The following is a 23,540-nucleotide window of genomic DNA, read 5'->3' as shown; positions in this document are numbered from 1 at the left end:
TCCTTCCTTCCTCCTCCGCCTTCTTCCTTCCCTTACCTCTCCCCTACTCTTACCCTCTCTCTTCCCCTTCCTACCCTCTCTCCTTCTCTTTCTCTCCCTTCCTCCCTCCTCTCCTTCTCTTTCTCTCCCTTCCACCCACCTCTTCTTACCTCTTTCTTCTTCCCTTACCTCTCCTCCACTCTTCCTCTTCCTTTCCTACTATCTCTCTTTCTCTTTCTCTCCCTTCCACCCTCCTCTCCTTTCCCTTCCTTCTTCCCTCCCTTCTCTACTTCCTTCCTCCTCTCTTTTCCTTCCTTCTTCCCTCCCTTTCTTTTTCTATGTTATAAGTGTCTCTTTCAAATCTCAATTTTTGTTTTCTTGGGGATGGTATTTCCACAAACCCATATAGTTTCATATCATTTCCTTTTTTCTCTTTCGTTCTACAGTCTATATGCCAGCTATCGTCCTGAATTGATTTCACCATTCTTAACCCTCTTATTTTATTAAACATCTGGGCTCTTTTTTTTTGGTGCTTTCAGTCCATTCAAGTTTATCAAGATAATTATTTCTTGATCCATCTTTAGCTGGGGTTGTTTTTTTTACTTCTAGTTTGTATCTGACTTTTCCCTCTTGCGCGTTCCTTCTCTGCTCTCTCTCTTTCTTGCCTCTGTTCTTCTCTCCTGTTTCTTTTGTTGTCTTCTGATGTTTCTTCCTCTTGACCTCTACTTTCTAATTCCTCTTTGCTTCCTTGTTCTACTTCCCTCTTGCAGTATTCTTCATAGAATTTCTGTGCTTCTTCTATATTCTCTATCTTATATCTTTTTCCTTGCCAAGATACCAGAACCCCTTCTGGTACCAACCATCTGTACATTATTCTGTTTTTATTTAACTGGTTTGTTAAAAATTGGTACTGCCTACGTTGTTCCTGAATTCTTTGTGGAATCTGTTTGAGCATGATCAACTCTTTTCCCTGTAGTGTAATCGTCTCTTCTCTGGGTTTTTTTGTACACTTCATCTCTCGTTTTTTTAGCAAATCTTACATGTACTTCTCTTGGGAGTCTATGTCTTCTGGCATAATTAGTATGCACCCGATAAGCTTCATTGATGTCTCCTCTCAACTCTTGTTCTTTTTTTTTGAAGAGATTCAGTGAGGATTTTAATCATTTTTCCTTTCAGGTCTTCCTCCTTCTCTTCCGGTATGTTTTGGAATCTTAGGTAGAATGTAGCTCTTTCATTTTCAAATCGGATTATTGATAGTTCTAATTCTTTATTAAGCTATTTATATTCCAATTCCATTTTTCCCATCTTCTGATCTGATTGTTCTATTTTTTCTTCCATACACTGGATTTTCTGTTCATTGATTGCTAAGGCATTCTGTATCTTTTCAATTTTATCATCTACATTCTTGATAGTTCCTTTCAATTCTCCCATTTCATTTTTCATTTCTTCATGATTCCTCCTTGTCTCTTCATGATTAGTAGTTGTCACTTCTTGGCTTTTCACCAATGTCTCTTGTATCATCTGGAGCATCGATTGCATACTCTGCATCGTTGGAGCTGGTCCTGCTGTTTCTGCCATCTTTTCACCTTTCTCCAACCCCAACGTACTCTCAATTGATCTTTGATTTGATTTGAGGAGGGGGGGTGTTGCTGAGATCACATTGGGTGTAGTTTTTTTCCACTAATTTTACTGAAGTTGCCATTTTTATCCCCCTATTTATCCTTGCCCACAATTGCATATAAGTTTTACTTTTACTTCTACTTTATCAGTAATATCAATGATATAAATAATTGTATATTTCAATATTCAACAATAATTAACCTTCCTTAATATCACATATTTGATTATTTGATTTTTGGTTCTTTAATTAATATATATCATAAATTTATATATCACACTATTATGTTATATCAATAAATGTCTCTCAATTTTATCAATTATACAAGTATTCAATTCTAGTAATTAGTCTCTCTATGTATATGTATGTATGTATGTATGTATGTATGTATGTATGTATGTATGTATCAGCTTATGTCACCATTAGTTTTCTTGCATCAGACTTCACGGTTCAGATTTACAGTCCACTAGGTGTCACCCTCTCCTCAGTGTCACTGTTAGTATCCATGAAGCAAAGGTCTCCTTCCAAGACAGTCCTCTATCTATTGTCTCTGACACTGTTCCAAGCTCCGAGGCAAATAAATATCAAGTACTTATAAATTCAACAAAGCAGCAGAAGGAAGAGTGAGCAGAAAAAAAAGGAACTCAGTACACCAACCCGAACGTTAAACAATCTCTTCTTTGAACTTTCCAAATCTTTTCGGCAAATATTATTTTCCACTCCTGTTGTCCATGTCGGGTTTTCGTTCTCACTGTGGCTAATTCCTTTAACTTATTCCGGCTGTCCCTTCCAACTCAGCGTCTCAGCTCCACTTCTTTTCGGCAAAATTGAACTGCAAAAACAGCCTCCTTCCCCGCGCCTTCTTCTTTCCAGCTCACCCTCTCTGCCAATTTCGTGTTGCCCTCTTCTTTGGGTTGTCAGTAATAGTAACAAGTATCCGATTTCAACTGCTTCTCTCTCTGTTTCCTTCCTTCTTACGTGGTCGCCATCGATCTGGTCCTAACTAAATGGCAGGATAGTTCCTCGTCCATTTAGGGGGGTTCTCCTATCCGCTGGAGGATTTGCCTTATCACCCCAGCGTCTACAGAGTATCCCCCTTAATCTGCTGGCCCCTTCAGGATCAACAGCACTCAAAAATGAGCCCAAACGAAGAGGTTAGAGTTAGAGGTTAGAAGAGCTCCTTTTCCTCCGCTCTAAACACGGTGACGTCACCACCGGAAGCCCGCTGCCAACTATTTTAGTTTGCAATCAGATACTTGTACTATTAAAAATCTAGAAATATCCAAGTTGATGTTTAGTTACAATTAGCACTGCATTATTCAGAGTATTTTATACTTAACACTGTTCTTAATTATCTATGAACTGAAATCAGCTAACAAGGAATGCTCCAATTGAGGATTCTGAATCAATTAATGTCTCTACAATAGATGCCCCAAATTGTAAAATTTGCATCAAATTCAACATTTCTGCCATGTTTGCATTGACTACCTTAAATAAGCAGTTCCACATCTTATATTGCAGGATGAAAAACATATTTCTTGCCCTGTTTGATGGAGGCTTAAAGTCCATGATAGTAGTAATCTTTCAAACAGCTTTCTACTATCTACAAATTACAGAAAGCTGTAAGTGCCAGTCCCTATAACCCAGGGTAGTCATAGAAAATCTCCCTTTGTGACACCATTTAAAATAATCAGATTCAGTCTGCTGAAGTTCTGCACTAAGTACAATTCAGCATAGTTAGTTAGCAGCATATTGAGAATGGCAAGCTGCAAAGTGGAAAGATTCTAGATATGGAAGACATTGTGGACATTCTTTGCTCACCTACTTCTGACACTGAAATTACTGACGTAATTACTGATTACTTCTTAAGTAGATTCTCGGGAGGGGGGAAGTGTGTTGATGTGCCATAAGATTTCAGTGGCTGAATTTTATTAATGCTACTATTGCAAAATTCAATGCATCAAGATTAATTTCCAAAACTTAGAATTTAGTAGAAATAAATATTTTGAGCCCCTCAATGTTGTATCTCCTTGACTTGACTTCCTTTTATTGTCAGGGAGGTCTAATAACATCCATTAAGACTAGTTCCTTCTTGCATCCAAGTCTTCTAAAAAAATTATCATATTAAATTTGGCTAAATAAAGGGTATTCTGTTATTCTCATACTCAGGCACTGAAAGCATAGTGTACCCTGAAGTAGGCTGCCAAGAGTACTATTAGCCACTACTTCCATAAGTAGTGATTGTGTTGAAAACTCCCTCTGCGAGTCTTCTCCTCTGTTGTTCCTTATGTACTTTCTTGGTAGCTATCTAATTTGGTCAATTAGAAAATTACATCTGAAGGATCCTGTCACTCAGTAATTTAGCCTCTCAGCATAGGCCTACTTCTCTTCATCTTTTGTTAGTAGAAAAACATTGTTTTCCAGTGGAATGGATGAATCAATAAAGATTGAAATAGTAATCCTTGTCAGACTCTTGAATTCCATTCAGACAATCCCTACATGTATCCTGATGAGTGTATATATAGAAAGGCTCCATTTTTTCCTCCTAGGTGGAACATTAAATTTTCTGCAGACAAATTTAACATAGCTTTCACACAACTCCAGCAGCATTAGTTTGTTTTTGAGGCTGTCTGCTGTGGCTTGAATGAGCTTTTTAAAAATATCTTAGCCTACAGAGAATATATTTTGGCTGAATTGATGAAATGGTTTTGAAATAACATGATTTTTTTCCTCCCAACCTCCCAAGTTCAAGCTCTCAAGACTTGGAGATGAAGACAAATACTACTGTTATGTGACCTTGAGGATGTCTGAATAGCATAGATTATATATGACTGATTAATGGTATTCTAAATGATAGAACTCCAAAAGTTCATATCTGCATGTCCAGGATTTAACAGAGGACAAATCTGTTTTTTGGTTCCGAAAATGTTCTGGCAACAAATTAGAGTTAAGATCAATTAAACTGTTATATAAATTGAATACTTTTGAGCAAAGCTAACATATTATGATAGTCGTAGAACTGAATTCTAACATAATGAAGGAATACGGTTTTTAAAATCAAATACTAAAAATCTAGGTACAGTATTTAGATGAATTTAAAAAGCACATATTATATTTTAAGTAAAAGACTCCACATATAAACAGTGGAATTAGTGAATAACAAAGTACCATATTTTTCAGAGTATAAGACGGACATTTTTCCCTCAAAAGAGAGGCTGAAAATTTGGGAGGAGAGGCCAACGTTGCAACATTATGGACGTGCGGTCTCGATGCTCCGAGACCGCAGCCAATACTTTTGCCGCTGGGTGGTCCAATCGGACCTAAACCATCCCAAAGAGATGGTGAACAGGAATAATACGTCTTGCTGACCTCAGGGATATCGCAAAGTCCCTGAAAGAAGCAAGAGAAGTTCTTAAAGCCGGTGACAAAAAATCCAGCCAAGGCTGACGAAGTCGGGCAGCTCCAAAACGGAAGGATACGTAAAGAGAAAGTGTTTCCAGCTGGTGAGGAACTTTTACTGTTTTAAAAAGAGACTGCCTATAAAAAAACTTAAAATTAATCTAAATTGGAGAACAGAAGAATCAAGTGGTGGAATTAAATTTGGAATGGTTTTGGACAGTGGTTATCTTACTTTTTAAATGTTATCTTCATGGATGGAATTTATGCAAGCCTTTTGAAAAGATGGATTAAGTTTTCTTCTTCTATTTTTTCTTTTATTGTTCTCTGTAACGTATGGACTAGTTTTCCTCTTTCACTGCGGTGGGTATTTTTCTAACTCATTTAAAGATTGGACTTTTTTTTCTAACTTGAAATACAAAAAAGATACCAAAGAAACTAGATTTGCAATGGTGTCACTGCTGCTCAGAGGCTGGGAGGGTTTGTGGATTGGAGTTTGTGTATTGAAAATGGAATAGTTTTTTTTCCCTCCCCTGATTGTTTTGACGTGGCACTACAAGTTTTCACTGCTTGGCTACAGATGTCCCTTTGAAGTATATTTTTAATCAGAGAAAAGTGAAAACAAATGTTCTTTGTGAATGTATGTTTTAATTTTATTAACCTTCCAAGCTAAAGCAGCTGTGTTTGTTAGCTGAATGGCACAATTTCAAAAGAAAACAGAAATCTCAAGCTTGCAAAAGATATTTTCAGAAATACAGAAATTATCAAATACATATGAAAGGATAGAGAAGAAACTGGAAGACTTAGAGCATATAACAGCAAAATATGATGAAGAAATTGAGGATGTATCAAATACAAAATGTGGGGGTTTAAACTAAAAAAATCAAAATTGGAAAATGAATATAAAGAGATTAAACCTGCTGATATTTATGGTGATTAGTGTGTCTCTGAAAATGGAAAGAATGGAATACTAAAAGAGGAATTAAATGGAGAGGAAATTTTTCCAGGGGGCAAGATACAGAAGAAGAAAAAAACCAAAGAATCTATGGATTTAAAGAGAGAAATTCTATTAGCAAAAGCATTGATAACACTGCTGACAATCAAAGATAAGCTGAATAAGGAAACAGAAAGAGGGCATTAAGATTATATGAGAGATCTTATAAGCAAGGAGTTGCTAAGAAGAGTCTATACAAAGCTGATCAAGAAGATGATTAGAGGACTGGCACCACAAATGGCAGAAGATATGAGACTGTTTTGCTATTGGAAAGATACAGGTTCATAGATGGAAAAATATAATTTAAAACTAGTTTGATTTAGTGAAATTTATTGACAATAGATATAGCTTAAATAAATAACTGATAATGTTACTAATGTATACAATGTGTAGTGTTATGATGAGTATAACTGGACATGAATATTGAATGGTACCCATGTAAAGAAGATTAGCAATCCCTTTGGATTATACAATAACAACAACAACAACAACAACTAAGTTAGATACAAAGTTTTGATTATTAGGGGGGAAATGTTATGATATAGGATATAGTCAAATAAAAAAGGGATAAGAATAACAACGTATATATAGATATGGGTATAACATAAGGAAACTGGATGTAAACTTTAAATAGTGATTTGGAAAGGAGGATTAGAAAACTTTGTTATTAAATATTATGGATGTTTAGCTAGAATAGGACATAAGGATATAATGTTAGTGGAGGATTTTGGAAATAGTAATTGAAAGGGCAGTATGTGGTTATGTATTAAATTTTGGTATATTTTATGATGAAGAATGCTTAAACAATTATAGTCAAATGAAAATGGAGATCTGATGATGGTGACATGAATGAATATTTGAGTTAAAATACTTAAGTTAATATGAATTATGTTTGTTGACTGTGGAAGAGATGCACAAAAGTCTTTTTGTAACCAACTGATACACTTTCAATAGCATGTAAAGAAGGATGTTGCATTTGTTTTAAATTTAAAAAAATATTTTTTTTAAAAAGAGGCTGAAAATCTGGGTGTGTCTTATACACTGAATACAGCACTTTTTGCCTCTCAAAACTCCGCCCCTTCAACAAAATGGCCGTGCATAGCTTTTAGAAGAAGGCTTTCAGAGAGTTCTGAAAGGGGTTGGAGAAGGCAGAAATGAGCAAAACGGCCTGTGTTTTGCCCCCTCAGCCCCCAGTAGCACTCTATAAGCTTCCTAAAAACTATCCATGCCCTTTTTTTGACGAAAAATGGGCCCATTTTTTGAAAAAAGGGGGCGGGTTTTGCTTGTTTTTGCCCCCCCCCCCACTATCCCCAGGAGCACTCTACAAGCCTCCTAAGGTGTATTCATGCCCTTTTGGGAGGAAAAAACAAGCCTATTTTCGCAAAAATGGGGAGTTTTGGGGAGGTTTGCAGAGTGCAAAAACTTTTTTTAAAAAATTTCCTTTTCAAAACCTTGCTGCGTCTTATACTCTAAGAATATATTCATAAAGGACTTTCTGTACTATCTGACTGCAGTAAATTAATTAAAACAAAATGTTTCTTGGAGGGAGGGGATCACTTAATCAAGCTCTTCTATCTGGATGGATAGAATCAACCTAAACTTCTCTATGCTTATATATTGTGGGATTAAAACAGTCACTCACAGAACAACCAAAATAAAAATATTCACTTTAATAAAGGGCCATATATGACTTGTGATACAATTGTTTTAACATAGCACAACATTATATTTCTATCTTGTATACATTCTTTTACCCAGTTTCACAATTCATTGATTAAACATATTATTCTATTACATGGGATATACTCTCAGGCAATTTGATAAAAAAAAAACTATTTTAATGTTGCAAGAAGAGAAACAAGCCGTGCGTTAAACATTACTGTACCTTAAGATTACGAACCCCAATTTATTAAAGGTATTTTGAAAGTTAACAATGTTTAGAATCTCTATTCCTAATTTTTACATTATATTTTTCACTTCTAAATTCCCCAGGGATTCCTTAATATGTTAATGAAATCTTCATCATCCGGAATGCCAATACTTAATCCTTCATAATAATCCTCAAATTCACCAAAGGAAACTTCACTGGGATTGCTGCAGGCATCCTCCAGTGTTTCAAGAAATGAAGATTTAATTTCTTCCTCTGTTGCATAACCTGTTAAAATATTTTTTACTATTAAAGTTGTTACTAAGCATGTCAAAACTGCAGTAAAACATTAAAAAATAAAAAATAAATCTCTGTTCTACAGTATGTTAAAGATGTATTATATATCAAACAAAAAAAACTTCCAAAGAAAAGCAAGTTAAGATAGAAAATTCAAGGGATATGTTACTAAAAGTAACTTGTGTAGGAGTCCAGAGGGCAAAGAACAAAATGTGCATCACCATGTCACAATGCAAAGTAGTGTTACTTAGATACTTGCATACAACATCAGTATGCAAATACAAAACAGAGGGATTGCTTTGTTTTGTAATGTTACTGCACAGATGCTTACAATAATTCTGTCTCATACTTTAAGCCTACATTTATCCCAAACATTGTAATGTCTTTCTCCAAATATAGTAGACTACAATATACACCAAATGAAGGCCCTGGGCATGCTCAGATTGCAACGTTTTTGGGAAATTTGGGACAGATTTCCCATCCATTAAACTACTGAAGTTCGTAGATGATACAATAGTGATTGGTCTCATTCGAGACAACAATGAAACCGCATACAGACAGGAGGTTGAAGAACTAGCCTTGTGGTGCGACTGGAACAATCTGGAACTGAACACACTCAAAACCGTAGAAATTGTGGTAGACTTTAGAAGAAACCCTACCATACTACCACCTCTTACAATACTAGACAGTATCAATAGTAGAGACCTTCACATTTCTAGGTTCTATCATATCTCAAGACCTAAAATGGACACCTAACATCAAAAACATCATCAAAAAAGCACAACAAAGAATTTTCTTTCTGTTACAGCTCAGGAAGCTCAAACTGCCCAAGGAGCTGCTGATACAGTTCTACAGAGGAATTATTGAGTCTGTCATCTGCACCTCCATAACTGTCTGGTTTGGCTCTGCAACCCAACAAGACAGAAACAGACTTCAGAGGATAATTAGAACTGCAGAAAAAACAATTACTGCCAACCTGCCTTCTATTGAGGACCTGTACACTTGCACAAGTCAAAAAGAGGGTCATGAAATATTTATAGACCCCTTGCATCCTGGACATAAATGGTTTCAACTCCTACCTTCAAAACGACGCTATAGAGCACTCCACACCAAGACAACTAGACACAACATCAGTTTTTCCCCGAACGCCATCACCCTGCTAAACAAATAATTCCCTCACCACTGTCAAACTATTCACTAAGGCTGCATTACTATTAGTCTTCTCATCGTTCCTATCATCCATCTCCTCCCACTTATAACTGCAGGACTGTAACTTTGTTGCTTGTATCCTTATGATTTATATTGATATTGTTTCCTGATTTCTTATTTGTACCCTATGACTATCATTAAGTATTGTACCTTTTTTTTTTTCCTCATAATTAAATGTTTTATTCATTTTCATTTTCAATTTTATACATTCACTTATATACTGGATGTTTGCAATAATATAATAGTAAGAAAAAGAAAAAAAACCCCAACCTAAACACAACTCATAAACCCAACCTATGGCTTTCATACACCCCTTCTCCCCCTCCAACTTTCCTTTCTCCCTCCAACGAGCACCCCTCCTACTTCCCTTTCCCCTCCTATCTTCCTTTCTCACCTTCCTCACCCTCCTTCCCCTCTCATCCTCCTTACCTTCCCCTCTTCCTCCCTCCTTACTTCTCCCTCCTCTTTTCCTCTACTTCTCACTATGGTGCATTTCTCTATTCCTTACACCAAAAAGAAAAAAGAAAAGAAAAAAGCAATAAGAAAAAAAAAGAGAAAAATAAAAAGAAAAGATAAGGAACAACAGTATACAAGTGTATTCTTCTTGTTTTATATTGAAGCTATATCTCCACCCACCCACCCACCCCCAATGAACCCCCCTCCCTAACCCCCTCCGGCTTCCCAGGTCACACACCCGGCACAGTTCAGTACCAATCATCTTCAAAATATCTTATTAACAATAATAATGAAAATAAAATAAAAAGAACACTCCGAAAAAGAAAACAAAAACAAAAAAGTAAATAAAAAAAGAAATTGAAAACTCTTTTGCATTATGCTCAGCCTCCCATCATTCTTAAAAATTTAAACAATGTGATTCATTCCATTTATATTTTGTCCTCGTCCCTTACTTCTTTGATATTTACCCCCATCTTCCTGTAGAATCTTCAGATAGCCTTTCTTAACCTTGTATTCAAATATTAGTTTATACAAAAATCAATTTATCTTCATACTTTCACTACTCATCTTCCTATCCTTCGTTTCACGTCTCCATTCCTCCCAAGTCCAAATTGCATAAGATTAGTATCTCGCTCTTCACTTTAAAATCCTGAGCTTTTTATATTATATTTCAAACATGTAAATTCGTAAAATATATGCCCAGAATTCATACCAATTCGTTCAATCCCAAGATCCCTTCATCAATATTCCGCTCCACCTTCCTTTCTACCCCACACTCCATTCATCCCAAACCGCAATTCAAATAAATCTTAGTCCCCGCTTTCCTCACAGAAAACACTTCATGCGCAGTTTGGATTGAAATTCAAATAAATCTTGTAAAAGTCCCGTATCAGTACACAGCTTTAACATTTCATACCAGACAGAAATCCTAAAGTTTTAATCAGTCCAAAAGCTTAGAAAGTATTTTAAAGACGTCGCTGGGTCTATGTTCTTTACTCTTCCGCCCTTCCGGAAAGAAAAGGCAACCCTCTGCCTTATAACCACGTGTCCCGCTGCTTTGAAAATATAACTGAATCCTCAGTTTCCGCTCTTCTGCCTCTCCAGTGGGGGGAGAACAACTCCCTTCTTCTTGTAGCCAAGTGACTTGCTGCTTGTCTTTCCTTCGCCTTGTCCTTCCGCGTTTCCGAGTGAGTCAAGAAGCCCAGCCTTCAGAGTTTTATAATAAAAGTCCCGAGCTTCCGAAACAGAATTAATACGAAATCTTTGGTTTTCAAATGTAACTGTGATTCCAACTGGAGCTTCCCATTTATACTTTATTTGACGATTTCTAAGTTCTTGGGTTAAAAAGATATAACTTCTCCTTGCTTGCAACATCTGAAGCGGGATATCTTTAAAAACGAGCAAATCATGTCCATCGATTCGAAGCTTGCTATTATGAAACTTTTGTGAGATCGCATTTCTGGATTCTCTTGTGAAAAAATATATAATTATGTCTCTTGGAAGCTGTCGTTGCTCTGCTACATGCGAATTTTGGCGATAGATTTTTCGAATATTCCAATCAAAATTAAGTCCTGGACCTCCCACCACTTGGCTGAAAGCTTCTACAAAAGTCTGTTTCAAATTTTCTCCTTTCTTTTCAGGCAGTCCTCTAACTCTTATTGCAAACGCCTTTGTATTATAATTTATCATTGTAAGTTGTGTTTGATTATTAATAATCTCTTGTTGTAAAGCTTGAATATTAGAAGTCAAGTTAAGATTAGCCCTCTCCAAGGTTTCCAATTTCGTCTCCATTTCTTCAACATAATCTGTTAAGGTAGACGTGACTTCAAACACATTCGCATTTATCTGGGCAATTTTGGTCTGTATTTTATCGCATAAATCCAACACAAATTCTTGAATTTCTTTTCTAAAGTCATTAATTATTTGAAAGAGAAACTCCTGTGTCAAGAAATCTCCAGTAGATGGCGTAGGAGACAAAGGCAGCGATTTGGTAGCAAGTTCTTTAAGCACGAGAGGGGAGGGTTTTTTTGCCTGTTTAGACTTGGGAGACATTATAGATAAAATCTGAGAATAGATAGATAAACAGTGTCTTCAGCTGGTCAGTTCTCAATAAGTTATTTGAAAATTTGACTCATTAATGAGTAGCGGTCTCCGGGGAAATAAAGCCAGTTAATTACGTCATCAATCACCAACACAGTAAAAACGCCATTTTGTATCCCAATTGCGCAGAGAAGTACAAAGGAAAAACAAGGCTGGTATTTAGATAGTTAAAAAAAAAAAAACAGATCACAGAAGTGCGGCCCGCTCGTATTATCTTAAAAACAATTTATCATTGTCCTGAGTGCGGGAGTCGGCTGTCTAGGGCTGCCAAAAGGGCAGCTGCGAAGAACTGGCAGGAGATAAGAGCTCAGCTACGCTGGATCCATTCTTTGTTTGCAGCCCAAAAAAGAAAGAAGAGGGCTGTGAACTACGAATAAATCCTAACACCTGAGCTTCTGCCTGTCCCTTTCTGCCAGAAAGGGATGATATCTATTGATCTTAATTAGATATACTAACCAGAACTCTTTTAAGAGAAGCTCCGTTGAGCTCCTCGGCGACAGGCTCCTCCCACAGGAAGCCACGCTTTTTTTCAAGTATTGTACCTTATGATTCTTGATGAATGTACCTTTTCATGTCTTTTTATGTACACTGAGAGCATATGCAACGAAGACAAATTCCTTGTGTGTCCAATCACACTTGGACAATAAATAATTCTATTCTATTCTAAAAAAAAAGATGCTGAAAGAAAACAACATCATTATGTTGGCAGCTAATTGAAAAATGAATCTGGTCTTGGGTGTTTCGTTGATCAACATAGGAATGTTGTCTATGTTGTCAACATAAGTACATTCAGCAGACAAATATTTAAGACTGCACATGAATTAAATACCTCATACTGAAACATCTGAGCTTTTTAAAAAAACATTCTTGTTTTTTTTCCATTCCATTTTTTAAAATGTATTTTTATAATATTTTTGAATGATCAAGCACCCTGAAAAAGCAAATGCTTGCAAGTAATATTAAGGCTGATCTAATGGAAGCATGATATACATGTAATGATTAGTCCTTATCTGCAGAAAAAAATAAGTAATGTCAGTCTGTCCAGAAAACCATGCAGCTAAAGAAATGGCCATTGGAACATAGTTTCATGGTAAGGATCTTGAAATCAAATGGTTTTAGAAGCTCAGAGGTAGAATGTAAATTTGCCCCAAAAGATTGAAGTTATGTAAACTAAGATAATGATTACACAAAGCAGATATAATAAATTAAAGTGTTTTTTAAACTGAATGACTATAATCTCCCTGCACCTAAAAATGGTAGCAATACAAACCATTTTTATTAACTAGACAAGCTGTGCACATTGGTCATCATTTCAGATATATTCTTACCTAAACAGAAAAACAGAATGACCATGGACAGGCAAAAAAAAACAGTGGGAGTGTCCAACTTCCTGCTTATTTCCCCTTGACTTTCCTTGTGGGAAACTGGTAGGAAGCATTAGAAATTGATCTTCCTTTCTTCTCTTCTCTTCCACTCTTCCTTTCTACCTTCTTCCCTCGTCCTTTCTTCCACCCCATCATTGTCATTTTCTTTCTTTTCTTCTTCCCTTTTCTTCCTACCTCCTTCCCTGTCATTCTGTCATCTTCCTTCCTTTTCTCCCTCCCTTCCCCCTTCTGCCTTCTTTCCCTCCCTCCCACCCTCCCTTTCTTGCTTCCCTGCCTCCTTCTCTCCTTGCCTTCCCCCTGTCTTTTCCTCACTCCCTGTCAATTTGCTATTATTGTCCTTCCTCCTCCTTCCTACCTTCCTTCCATCCATCCCAGGGGTAAAATCAATGGGGAAGCCAGCAGAAGTTGCAAGGTTAACTTCAGGTAAGATGATGCTGCCAGGTGGGGGAGGAAGAGAGGGGATGCACAGGGATGCAGGTCAGGAATGTACATGAGATGTGTGAGAGGTACCATCTACATTTGGAGGGATATGTGGGTGTGTGCCATAGATGCTGCATGGGCTGGGGAGGGTGCACAGCAGAGGTGGGTTGCTGCTGGTTCGGCCCAGTTCAGCCAAACCGGTAGTGGTGGCAGAAAGAGGCTCCGCCCACCCACCCACTTCTGTGCAGAAGCAGTGTGCGAGCATGAGAGAACCAGTAGTAAACAAGTTAGCAACCCACCACTGGTGCACAGGTGACTTTGTAGGTTGGGAAGAGGTGAGGATTGGATGGGTAGAGTCTGCGGGAGAGTGGAATAAGTCAAGAAGGATGCAAGCAAGTGGCTGCTGCTGGGTGGGGGATAGAGAGAGGAACTGCAAAACTGGCTGGGAAACTGTCATGGAACAATGGAAAGGAAGATCACATGACCGCAGAAATAGCCAGTAGCTCAAGGCAACCTCAAATTTCACAAATTTTATTCTCTTGGGAGTCATGGGTCCCAGATTTTAGATCTGTAAATTAGCTGCTTTGAGGTACCTAGATTCAAAACATGTTGCCCTTCTAATGCACTGTTTTACCTAGTTATGACAACAAGAGTTTTAGTAGTATATAGATACCTGCTATAACCTGAGGATGTTTTCTAGCACAATAACATTTCTTGATATCTACCATAGGGATCCTGCCAATTTTATTGTAATCCAGCTTCATATAAGCCTAAAAATAAATCAGAAAAAAATGTGAGCATCAAATATATGAAACAAATGTTTATACACATCTGTTATTTTTACATAAAAATAAACAAAGTAATATTAACAAAATTAAATAAACATGCTACATGTACAATCTTTATTTGTGGAATAACTGACCTTACATAAATGTTTGGGAAAAGAGAGAAATTAAAGAATTGGGTACTCCTAACTGAATCAACATCGGTGCAAGGAAGCTTTTAAAATTTTCTCAGGACAGTAAGTTTTGTTCAATCAATATCTTATAACAATATATTTTCTACTTAGAAATCTGAATGGGTTTTTTTGTCAACACTACCAATTCCTTAACACATTTTCCCTGTTGCATAAACAGTAAAAAAATTTCTCACTGACTCACTATTTTCACACTGACAATTTTCTTCAGATGACACAGAAATAATTTTTCTTACAGTAAACCAAAACTTGACATTCTCCCGCCCAAAACCAGTGAAGCATTATGCAGGTTAAGAGTATTCAACTTTTAATACGTGAAGTATAGTCTTAAATAAGATTACTTACTTTCCTAACAAATGCTTTTCTGTATTCATCCATTTCTCCAAGAATAGCACGAATAAATTCAGTGTAATCAAGTTCACCATTATTGTCATCATGTAGAACTAACCATAAAGATTCAAAATCCTAGATTTAAAATATCAAGTTAAATTAAGTGCTGCATACGTAACTAACAAAGTAAGTACTGCGACATAAGCATTAGCAAAACCCAAATTAATGTTTCAGGGCATTAATCTTAAAATTGGGCATTTCTTTAAAAACATTGATGTAAATTTTAAAACACCAACATTAATATTTAGTGTTTCAGATGTCACCAAAGCAGCAGGTCAAACAATCCATCAGGTTGAAGAAGGGAAGACAAAGACTAACTAGCTTCATTTGCTTTTTTCATATTTACTATAACAACAACAACCAGGTAAGTAAGTATAATTCACCTCCAGCTTATGTTACAGCTCTTCTCCTATTGGCTAGAACAGTGATGATGAGTCTATAGCATGCATGTCAAAAGTGATACATCACTATGTTTTGGATGACATGCCAGCATTCACCAACAACCAATAACTACGCTTAAAATGTGTCCTGTCCCCGTGCAATTTTTGGAGGCTACAGTGTGCAAGAATGGGATATGCTCTCATGCAGCCTTTAGACCCGGCAAAACTTACATGAGAGGGCTGTGCTCTCACATAATCTCTGGAGCTTCTGAAAATCATGCAAGAATGAGGCATGCTTTCACATGGTTTTCAGAGACACAGAAGAGCATTCTTCGAAGCTACTTCAAGAATGAAGGCCTCATAAAACTTAGAGTAGCCTCAGGTAGGCCATAGGGGCATATATCAACAGAAAGAGAATATGGCCTAAAAGTAAGCAGCAGAAAGTAAGCAACAAGCTGGTCCTGCCTGCGGGGCAATTGCACTGTTCGCCAAGCTCAAGAGTTACTTTCCATGAAGGTCCAAATAACCAAGTTCCTTTTAGTATTATATTTCTTATTTATATATGCATGCATTCATATTTACCAATTTGCTAACTACAACTTATGTGGGGTAACATCAGATTGAAACACATGAGAAAGTAATCAATAAACATAATGACTGTAAAAGCACAATGCAAAATACCCCCAAACCATGAAAGTCCTTGTGCTTTGGCCCTGAAGGGCATTATCAAGATCTTCTGCCTGGCTAGGTTGTCCAAAGGCCATCCTGAAATAATATCACTGGGATTTTCCCCCCATATGAAACCTCTAATTGGAGTCTCTTAAATTCCCAATCTGAAAAACTGTACATGTTCTTTATATATCATGCCATCTCATCCTCCTGCTTTGTGTGGTCTATTTCTTTCCAGTAAATTGTTATCTTTCAATCTTTGTAAATTGTTCATGAATTACATCCCACAATGTTGAAGAAATGCCTATTAAATTGTATCTACCCTCTTAGATAAGGATTTTGACATACCTCTTCAGTCATTTCTAAATGAAATACTTTTAGTGCTTGCCTGTAGTCTGCTTTTGTAATATTTCCATTTTGCTTCTTGTCCAGTTCGCGGAAATATTTTCCTAGTCCTGATACAATACGAACTCCTCTTTTACTTAATTTTGTTCTTAGATTATCTAGAGAAGAAATTTTAAATGGTTGATTAAAATTGTTGATTTTTTTTTCTCTTAAATACAGTAATTGTTTTCAAATATGTAAAAAGTATGACCTAATTACCTCAATATTACCTTTTAATGACATAGTGAAGAATAATTATTTTCTAATCCTGCTATATTAGGAAATCACTGGAGATGCTCAGAATTTATCCTAGGATATTCTACACATAAAGAATTATCCCATTTTGACAGAACATTACTAATATCGAAGAAAACTCTCATTTTTTCTATATCAAAAAATTATATTACCTACAATCCAGAGATGGGTTCCTACCAGTTTGGACTGGTTCGGCTTGGCCTGCCACGCCCCTGAACCAGTTCTCTCGGTGGCAGCTTAGGCACTGCCATCTTGTTTTTTGCTTCTGCGCATGTGCAGAAACATTTTTCTAGTACTGCACATGCACGCACACAAAGCGCGCACACACACACGCAGCACATCCCTGAGCGAATCAGCAGTAGCAGCAGACAGAACCCACCCCTGCTACAATCAAAAGCCTATTCTGAAAGTATACTGAAATACAATTACTGTAGAATAAAGTACAATCTAGGTTCCATGAAAATATTTTTATAGAACTCATAGACAAAAATTTACAGCAAACAGAATATATAAACCTTGAATATTCCTCAAAGTTTTCTTCTGATCATCTTCAATAGGATTTTCCTCAGTTTCCACATTATAGGTCCTAAAATATATGCATTTGTTAAGCAGTCATAAATGTAAAAGGTTACTTTCATAGATATGTATTATACTCTACATATAAATTAGAAAAAACAGATTTTCTGATTTGTAAAATATTGTATATGTATTTATATTATCCAGAAAAAAAATTACATTAAATGGGATTTCAGTCAGACATTATATAAAAACATTCAATGAATCTATTAAATCTGCAAAGGCAAAAAACATTGCATTTTAATCAACAGTGCTAGAAATATCCCATTAGAAGATACAGAATATATATTATCTTTCTCCATCTTACTACTTTTCACTTTAGAAGCCACAATCTGTACAAACTATTTCTGAACTTTCTTTTAACAACAGACCCATAAAGAGATACTTTCAATCACCCATTCAAGATGTATCATGCCATGCTTAGTTGAGACCACAACCATCTTCTTTACTTCCTAGAGATCCATAATATGCCAAAGATGTTTCTTTGAAAGTCTGATTAGAAAATCTGACTTCTAGACAACACCCATTTTATATAAATCTTTAAAATTCCTGCTCTTACCAGTACTTACTGGCCCAGTTCATAGACTGTCTAATTATGGATTATTGAACAAGTCATCATAGGATAAGGTATATATGATATGCAAATATACTAAGCCAAAAAATATGACTTATACCTTACAATTTACTTCTTATAATCTCTAAATTCATAAAACATGAATTATTTGGCAAAGCCAAATAAACTACATTATATATCAAAATGATGTATTATCAGTGACTATATCTTCTAATCTATTATTTTTGAAGATTATAGCATATTCTTTTTCTTACCTGAAATAACTCCTACTGATTTATTAGACTATCATTAAAGTTCTAGAAAGACCAACAAGAATCAGACAGAAGCATGAAATAACCATTACAGTAAGACACTGGCAATTCTTTTCTTCTATTTACAGGTTTTCCTTTATAAACAATAATGTAACTGTCAATTAATTCTAACTTTTGAAATGAAACTATTAAACTAGCCTTAAATAATCAAATTTTCTTCATATGTGTTAAGAACTTGTTTGGAATTCTTGAACATATAATTTCAATATTTCTGAGGGACCTACATTACATATAGTTCTGCAATTCTTTTTAAGAATTATAAATGTTTATATGCCTTAATTATAAATTAAGGCATATAAATAAAATGAACCTTGAACCTTGAACCTTTTGTTTGAATTATATAAGACTGCAATTTAAGGGGAAATTAGCTTTGACCTGAAATGGAAAAAAAAAGATGCCATTTTGAATTGTATGGTACCTCTCTTCAAACAAATTCCAAATTGCCTTTTTTAGAAACAGTAACTATAACATAAGTAATGTTAGATGTAGATACACATTTTTTCTGTGCTCCGGAGGAGTTTCTATCTTCTACAAACACCCAGTCATATATTAACATTCTGCTATGTGTACCTCTAATCAGGTATTAACATTTATGTTAGAGAAACACAAACAAACCCTCAAGCCAATAGATATATAAAATATTTTTGATCAACAAAGAGGATTCATGAGCAGATAGTCTAATTCCACTTACTTTAGAAACGTTTTGGCCATTTCATCAATATTTGTGACACGGATTGTAAACAATGGTTTCTGCTTAACACTTTCAGGAAGACCAGGATGCTGAAGGCTCAAAAAAGTTAGGTCTGCCCCCTGTGATCAATAATATAAGAATAATTTAAAAGTACAGTCAATTTTTATTCTATTCCACAAAATATTAGTACAATCTTAAAGAGGTGAATTATTTCAAATATGTTTGACTTTGAGAAATTAGAAAGCATGATGCAATATGAGACAAAATCTTCTGTGTTATCCATTCAGTTTTCTGCAAGGACAGTAATTTTAATGGACAACATCTATCTACTGTTTTGTCTCTAGTTATCTTTTCTGCTGTATGCCTGCCCAATTATATATGAATATTTTGTGCATTCTCCCTCAATTGCCAAATGATCTCCTCTAAATAAGCGGCTTTTCTGTCACAATACTCATTTACTAACAGACAACATCTAACTTCCATGATTTTGACTGTTTTACTTATTGCCTCTGAATTTATCCCACAACTGAGAAGAGTTGGAGTACAGGATTATAAGTTTCAAGACTAAAATATTCTTTTGAGATCCAAGGGAAGCAGAATTTATTCAAGATTAAGAGTTGAATTCCTTATCTTTATAGATGAACACAACAGAAAAATTCTGTTTCTCATATAACAGAAAAATATTTTTAAGTCATTCAATTGCTCAAGTTCTTTTGTAACTTTTTTGACAAATTGAAAGAAAGTAATATCTTGATTCAACTAATCCACGTCCAATTGTATGTAGATGCAACACTCTTTATATAGAAAAAAATGTAATTCTGAGAAATCTATAATCTTCAAAGAAGCAGGAAGAAAATCCATATAGACTTTTCATACAGTAATTCCAGTAACTGTTGTATTTTTCTTTTAATTGGTTTATTTTTTTCTCTTAATCAGGTGTATATATTAAGATGTTGATAAAACTTAACATAGAATGCATAGTGTGTGAACAATATAGTTTTCAGGCTATAAAAATCTACACAGATTCCAACAGGCAAAAATAATTGTCACAGATTGCCTACAGACTTGCTGTAGGGATAAGAATGACTACAGAATTGCTATTATCACTTATAGCCACATCAGAGACTATATATCAGCATCCAATGTATGCATTTACTAAGGCATAAATATTCTTCATTCCGATACTCATTGAATAATTGTATTAAGGATATAAAACACTATGTTATCTGCTTAACACTTCTTCGGTTTAATGTACAAATTCATACTCTCAAGATTTTATGCTGTAAATTCTAAATGTTCTAATATTGTTTTGTTACCCAAATTACTGTCAGGTTAATACAGTGACAAATGACTCTATGTACACATTTCTTTATAGCCTGAAAGTGCAGCTCCTGTAATGAACATTATTGCTATACTGTTATTAGTAATAATTTCTTGAATTCTAAAAAAAGAGACAAATAACTATATTTTGAAAGAAATTCCTTTGTGGGGCAAGGTTGAGCATCAGGGTTTAGTCCCCATGGTCTAATCCTAAAGTTCAATGTTGCCCAACAGAAACCAGCCATAAACACCTAAACGAGTAAATTCCTCCATTTTTAGAAGTTCCAGTGCATGTGTTTTGATTCTCAACACTTTGATTAAAAAGTTGGTTTATGTTTTACCAAATTAAATAAATAAGGATTAATCGCTTTAAGAAGCAACACAATCCTATTCATTTAATCATAAAAGATAATACAAGTTGAGCTCAATAATTTTCCTCAACTGGCCATCTGCCCTCTTGTGGCAAAGGAAAGATATGTAGCCTTAAAGCAACTAAAAAACAAGTATTTTTTATTTAGCTTGCAACTAAAGAATTAGAGTAAGATCTTTCTGAATATTACTTTGATTGTGGATCTGATCAATGTAATCAGAAAAAAATAGCAATAGCAATAGCAGTTAGACTTATATACCGCTTCATAGGGCTTTCAGCCCTCTCTAAGCGGTTTACAGAGTCAGCATATCGCCCCCACAGTCTGGGTCCTCATTTCACCCACCTCGGAAGGATGGAAGGCTGAGTCAACCTTGAGCCAGTGAGATTAGAACCGCTGAACTGCAGATAACAGTCAGCTGAAGTGGCCTGCAGTACTGCACCCTAACCATTGCACCACCTCGGCTCATGTCTTCCTGCATTCTCTAAGTACATTAAATCATGGTTTGAATCCATCTAACAACAAACACCGAAAATATTCAAGAAAAAAAATGAAAACAACAATTGAAAATAAAGTATCATTGCCTGCCCATTACTGACAATCTTAAACCAGCTCACAATGTTCTGGGTAGTATTGCCTATGTTCTTTACTTCTTTACTGACTATGCTAAAGCCTTTGACGGTGTGGATCACAACTAGGGTAAATTCTTAAAGGGATAGGAGTACCAGATCACCTTACCTGTCTCCCAAGAAGCCTGTATGTGAGTCAAGAAGCAAAAGTTAGAACTGGACATGGAACCATTGATTGGTTCAAAATAGGAAAATGAATATGACAAGGCTGCATGTTGTCACCCTGCTTATTTAACTTATATACAAAGTACATCATGCAAAATGACAGGATGGATGAATCACCGTTAAGATTTCCAGGAGAAATATCAACAACCTTAGATATGCTGACAATATCACTCTAATGGCAGAATGTGAAGAGTTACTAAAGAATCTCTTGATGGGGGTGAAACAGGAGAGTGCAAAGGTTGGCTTGAAACTCAATATTTAAACAACTAAGATCATAGTATCTGGTCCTATCACCTCCTGGCAAATAAAATGGGAAGAAATGAAAGCAGAGACAGGTTTTATTTTCTTGGACTTCAAGATCACTGCAGACGTTGACTGCAGCCATGAAATTAAGACACTTCCTTCATGGGAGGAAAGCTATGGCAAATCTAAGCAGCATATTAAAAGCAGAGACATCACATTGCTGACAAAGGTTCAGATAGTCAAAGCTATATTTCCCCAGTAGTGATGTATGGTTTTGAAAGTTGGACCATAAGGAAGGCTAAAGCGCTGAAGAATTGATGCTTTTGAATTGTGGTGCTGGAGTCCCTTCGACTGCAAGGAGATCAAATCAGTCAATCCTAAAGGAAATCAACCCCGAATGTTCTTTGGAAGGACAGAAGGACAGCTGAAGCTCAAATACTTTAACCATCTAATGAGAAAAGAGGAGTTTTTGGAGAAGACCCTGATGTTGGGAAAGATCAAAGGCAAAAGGTGAAGGGGACAGTAGAGGATGAGATGTCACTGATCTGATAGTGTCACTGATGCAATAAACATGAATTTGGGCAAACTGCAGCAGACAAGACAGGGGAGCCTGGAGTGCTACGGTCCATGGGATAGTAAAGAATCAGACATGACCTAGCGACTGCACAATAAGATACGTACTAGCATAGGTAGAGTAGATTTTGGTCAGGATTACTGAAAATAAATAGCTTTTGACCTGTTCACATTCAATTATTTCAAGCAGAATCACTACAAAATAAGAGATTATTTGTAGCATATTCCCATTTTCAAGACCATGAAATCTTCTTAGCCCCTGTTTTCAGGGAGGGAACACCATCCTTCCTTAATATAAGAAATTTTCTGTGCTTCTTCCAGCTCAAAAAGCCTCTATAAACAAAACTGTACCAGTGATACGTTTTTAAAAGTATTTTCTCCACTTACTCCTGTAAAAACAGTCTATTTCTCTCCACCCTGCAAGACCATCTTATTTGTTCATATACCTGCATGGTTCAAACCCACTGCGCAGCAATCATGTAGTTTCTGGACCCCAAAAGTTGCTCATACTTTCCTCCTATCTGGACTTAGAATACTTACAACAAAGAAATCATTAAGTCTGTATGGTTTTCCTTTCCTCTGTCCGCGCTGATGCATATAAATACCCTTCAGAATGAATGGTAGAGCATTTGTTCTACATGAAATTAAAACAAAAAAACTCTTGAAGTGATTTTACTAAGTATTAATGGCTAAATAAAATTCTGAGGAGACTTTATATTTATATATATAAGTATACCTATTTTTACCAAACTTTCGATATTCATAAATAGTTAAAGATTTGTCACAAGTAAAGTAAAATCCAATCAGTTCCCGACAAGCATCACGTCCATTTCTATAATGGAAAAAAAAAGGATTAGACTTCTTAAAAATAAAGCAGAATGATTCCTTAACTGCCAAGCAGACAGAAAAAAAATATTACATTTTAAGCAACCCTCATGTTGCTACAGTTTATGTAATATAAATTTAACCAATGTGTTCTTCTGCTGAGAGTTCTCCACTAATCCTGATCAGAATATGAGACTTGGGGAATGCATGTTATTTCCAAATAGGCCCACTATCTATAAGTGCTCTACTTCCAGTGCCTCAAAGCTCCACCCGACTAACAGATCTAAGGACCAAACATTACATATTTTAGTATTTAGTATTTAAGGTAAAATAATAACACCAATAATTGCTGCAATAGATTATACTGCTGGACCATGACATAAGGAGGAAAGATAAACAGAGTAAATTCTTGAATTCACAAGATCCACAACAATCAATTAAAGGACACCAATACAATTTACTAGTTTATCCCTCCTACATAGACAGGGAA

General features: G+C 35.8%; 1 protein-coding gene across 4 annotated transcripts in view; it reads right to left on the bottom strand.

Annotated features, from left to right (window-relative positions):
• Window positions 1-7,642: 7,642 nt before the first annotated feature.
• Window positions 7,643-23,540, bottom strand: part of CAPS2 (calcyphosine 2) — a 32,518-nt gene continuing 16,620 nt past the window's right edge. For all 4 annotated transcript variants that reach the window (XM_087723426.1, XM_087723428.1, XM_087723427.1 and 1 more), the window contains 8 exons: window positions 22,962-23,057; window positions 22,766-22,859; window positions 18,928-19,046; window positions 17,291-17,361; window positions 16,485-16,639; window positions 15,043-15,162; window positions 14,395-14,491; window positions 7,643-8,142 (listed from right to left, as the gene is read on the bottom strand). In XM_087723426.1, coding sequence (XP_087579552.1) covers window positions 7,967-8,142; window positions 14,395-14,491; window positions 15,043-15,162; window positions 16,485-16,639; window positions 17,291-17,361; window positions 18,928-19,046; window positions 22,766-22,859; window positions 22,962-23,057 — 928 coding nt within the window. In that variant the 3' untranslated portion in view covers window positions 7,643-7,966. The remainder of the gene's footprint in view (window positions 8,143-14,394; window positions 14,492-15,042; window positions 15,163-16,484; window positions 16,640-17,290; window positions 17,362-18,927; window positions 19,047-22,765; window positions 22,860-22,961; window positions 23,058-23,540) is intronic.

This window comes from Thamnophis sirtalis, unplaced genomic scaffold (genome assembly GCF_051295495.1).
Source record: "Thamnophis sirtalis isolate CommonGarterSnake01/CBP01778 unplaced genomic scaffold, rThaSir2_p1.2 scaffold_9, whole genome shotgun sequence".
Lineage (NCBI taxonomy): Eukaryota > Metazoa > Chordata > Lepidosauria > Squamata > Natricidae > Thamnophis > Thamnophis sirtalis.
Note: the sequence above shows the minus strand (reverse complement) of the source record. Positions and strands in the feature narration are given on the sequence as shown.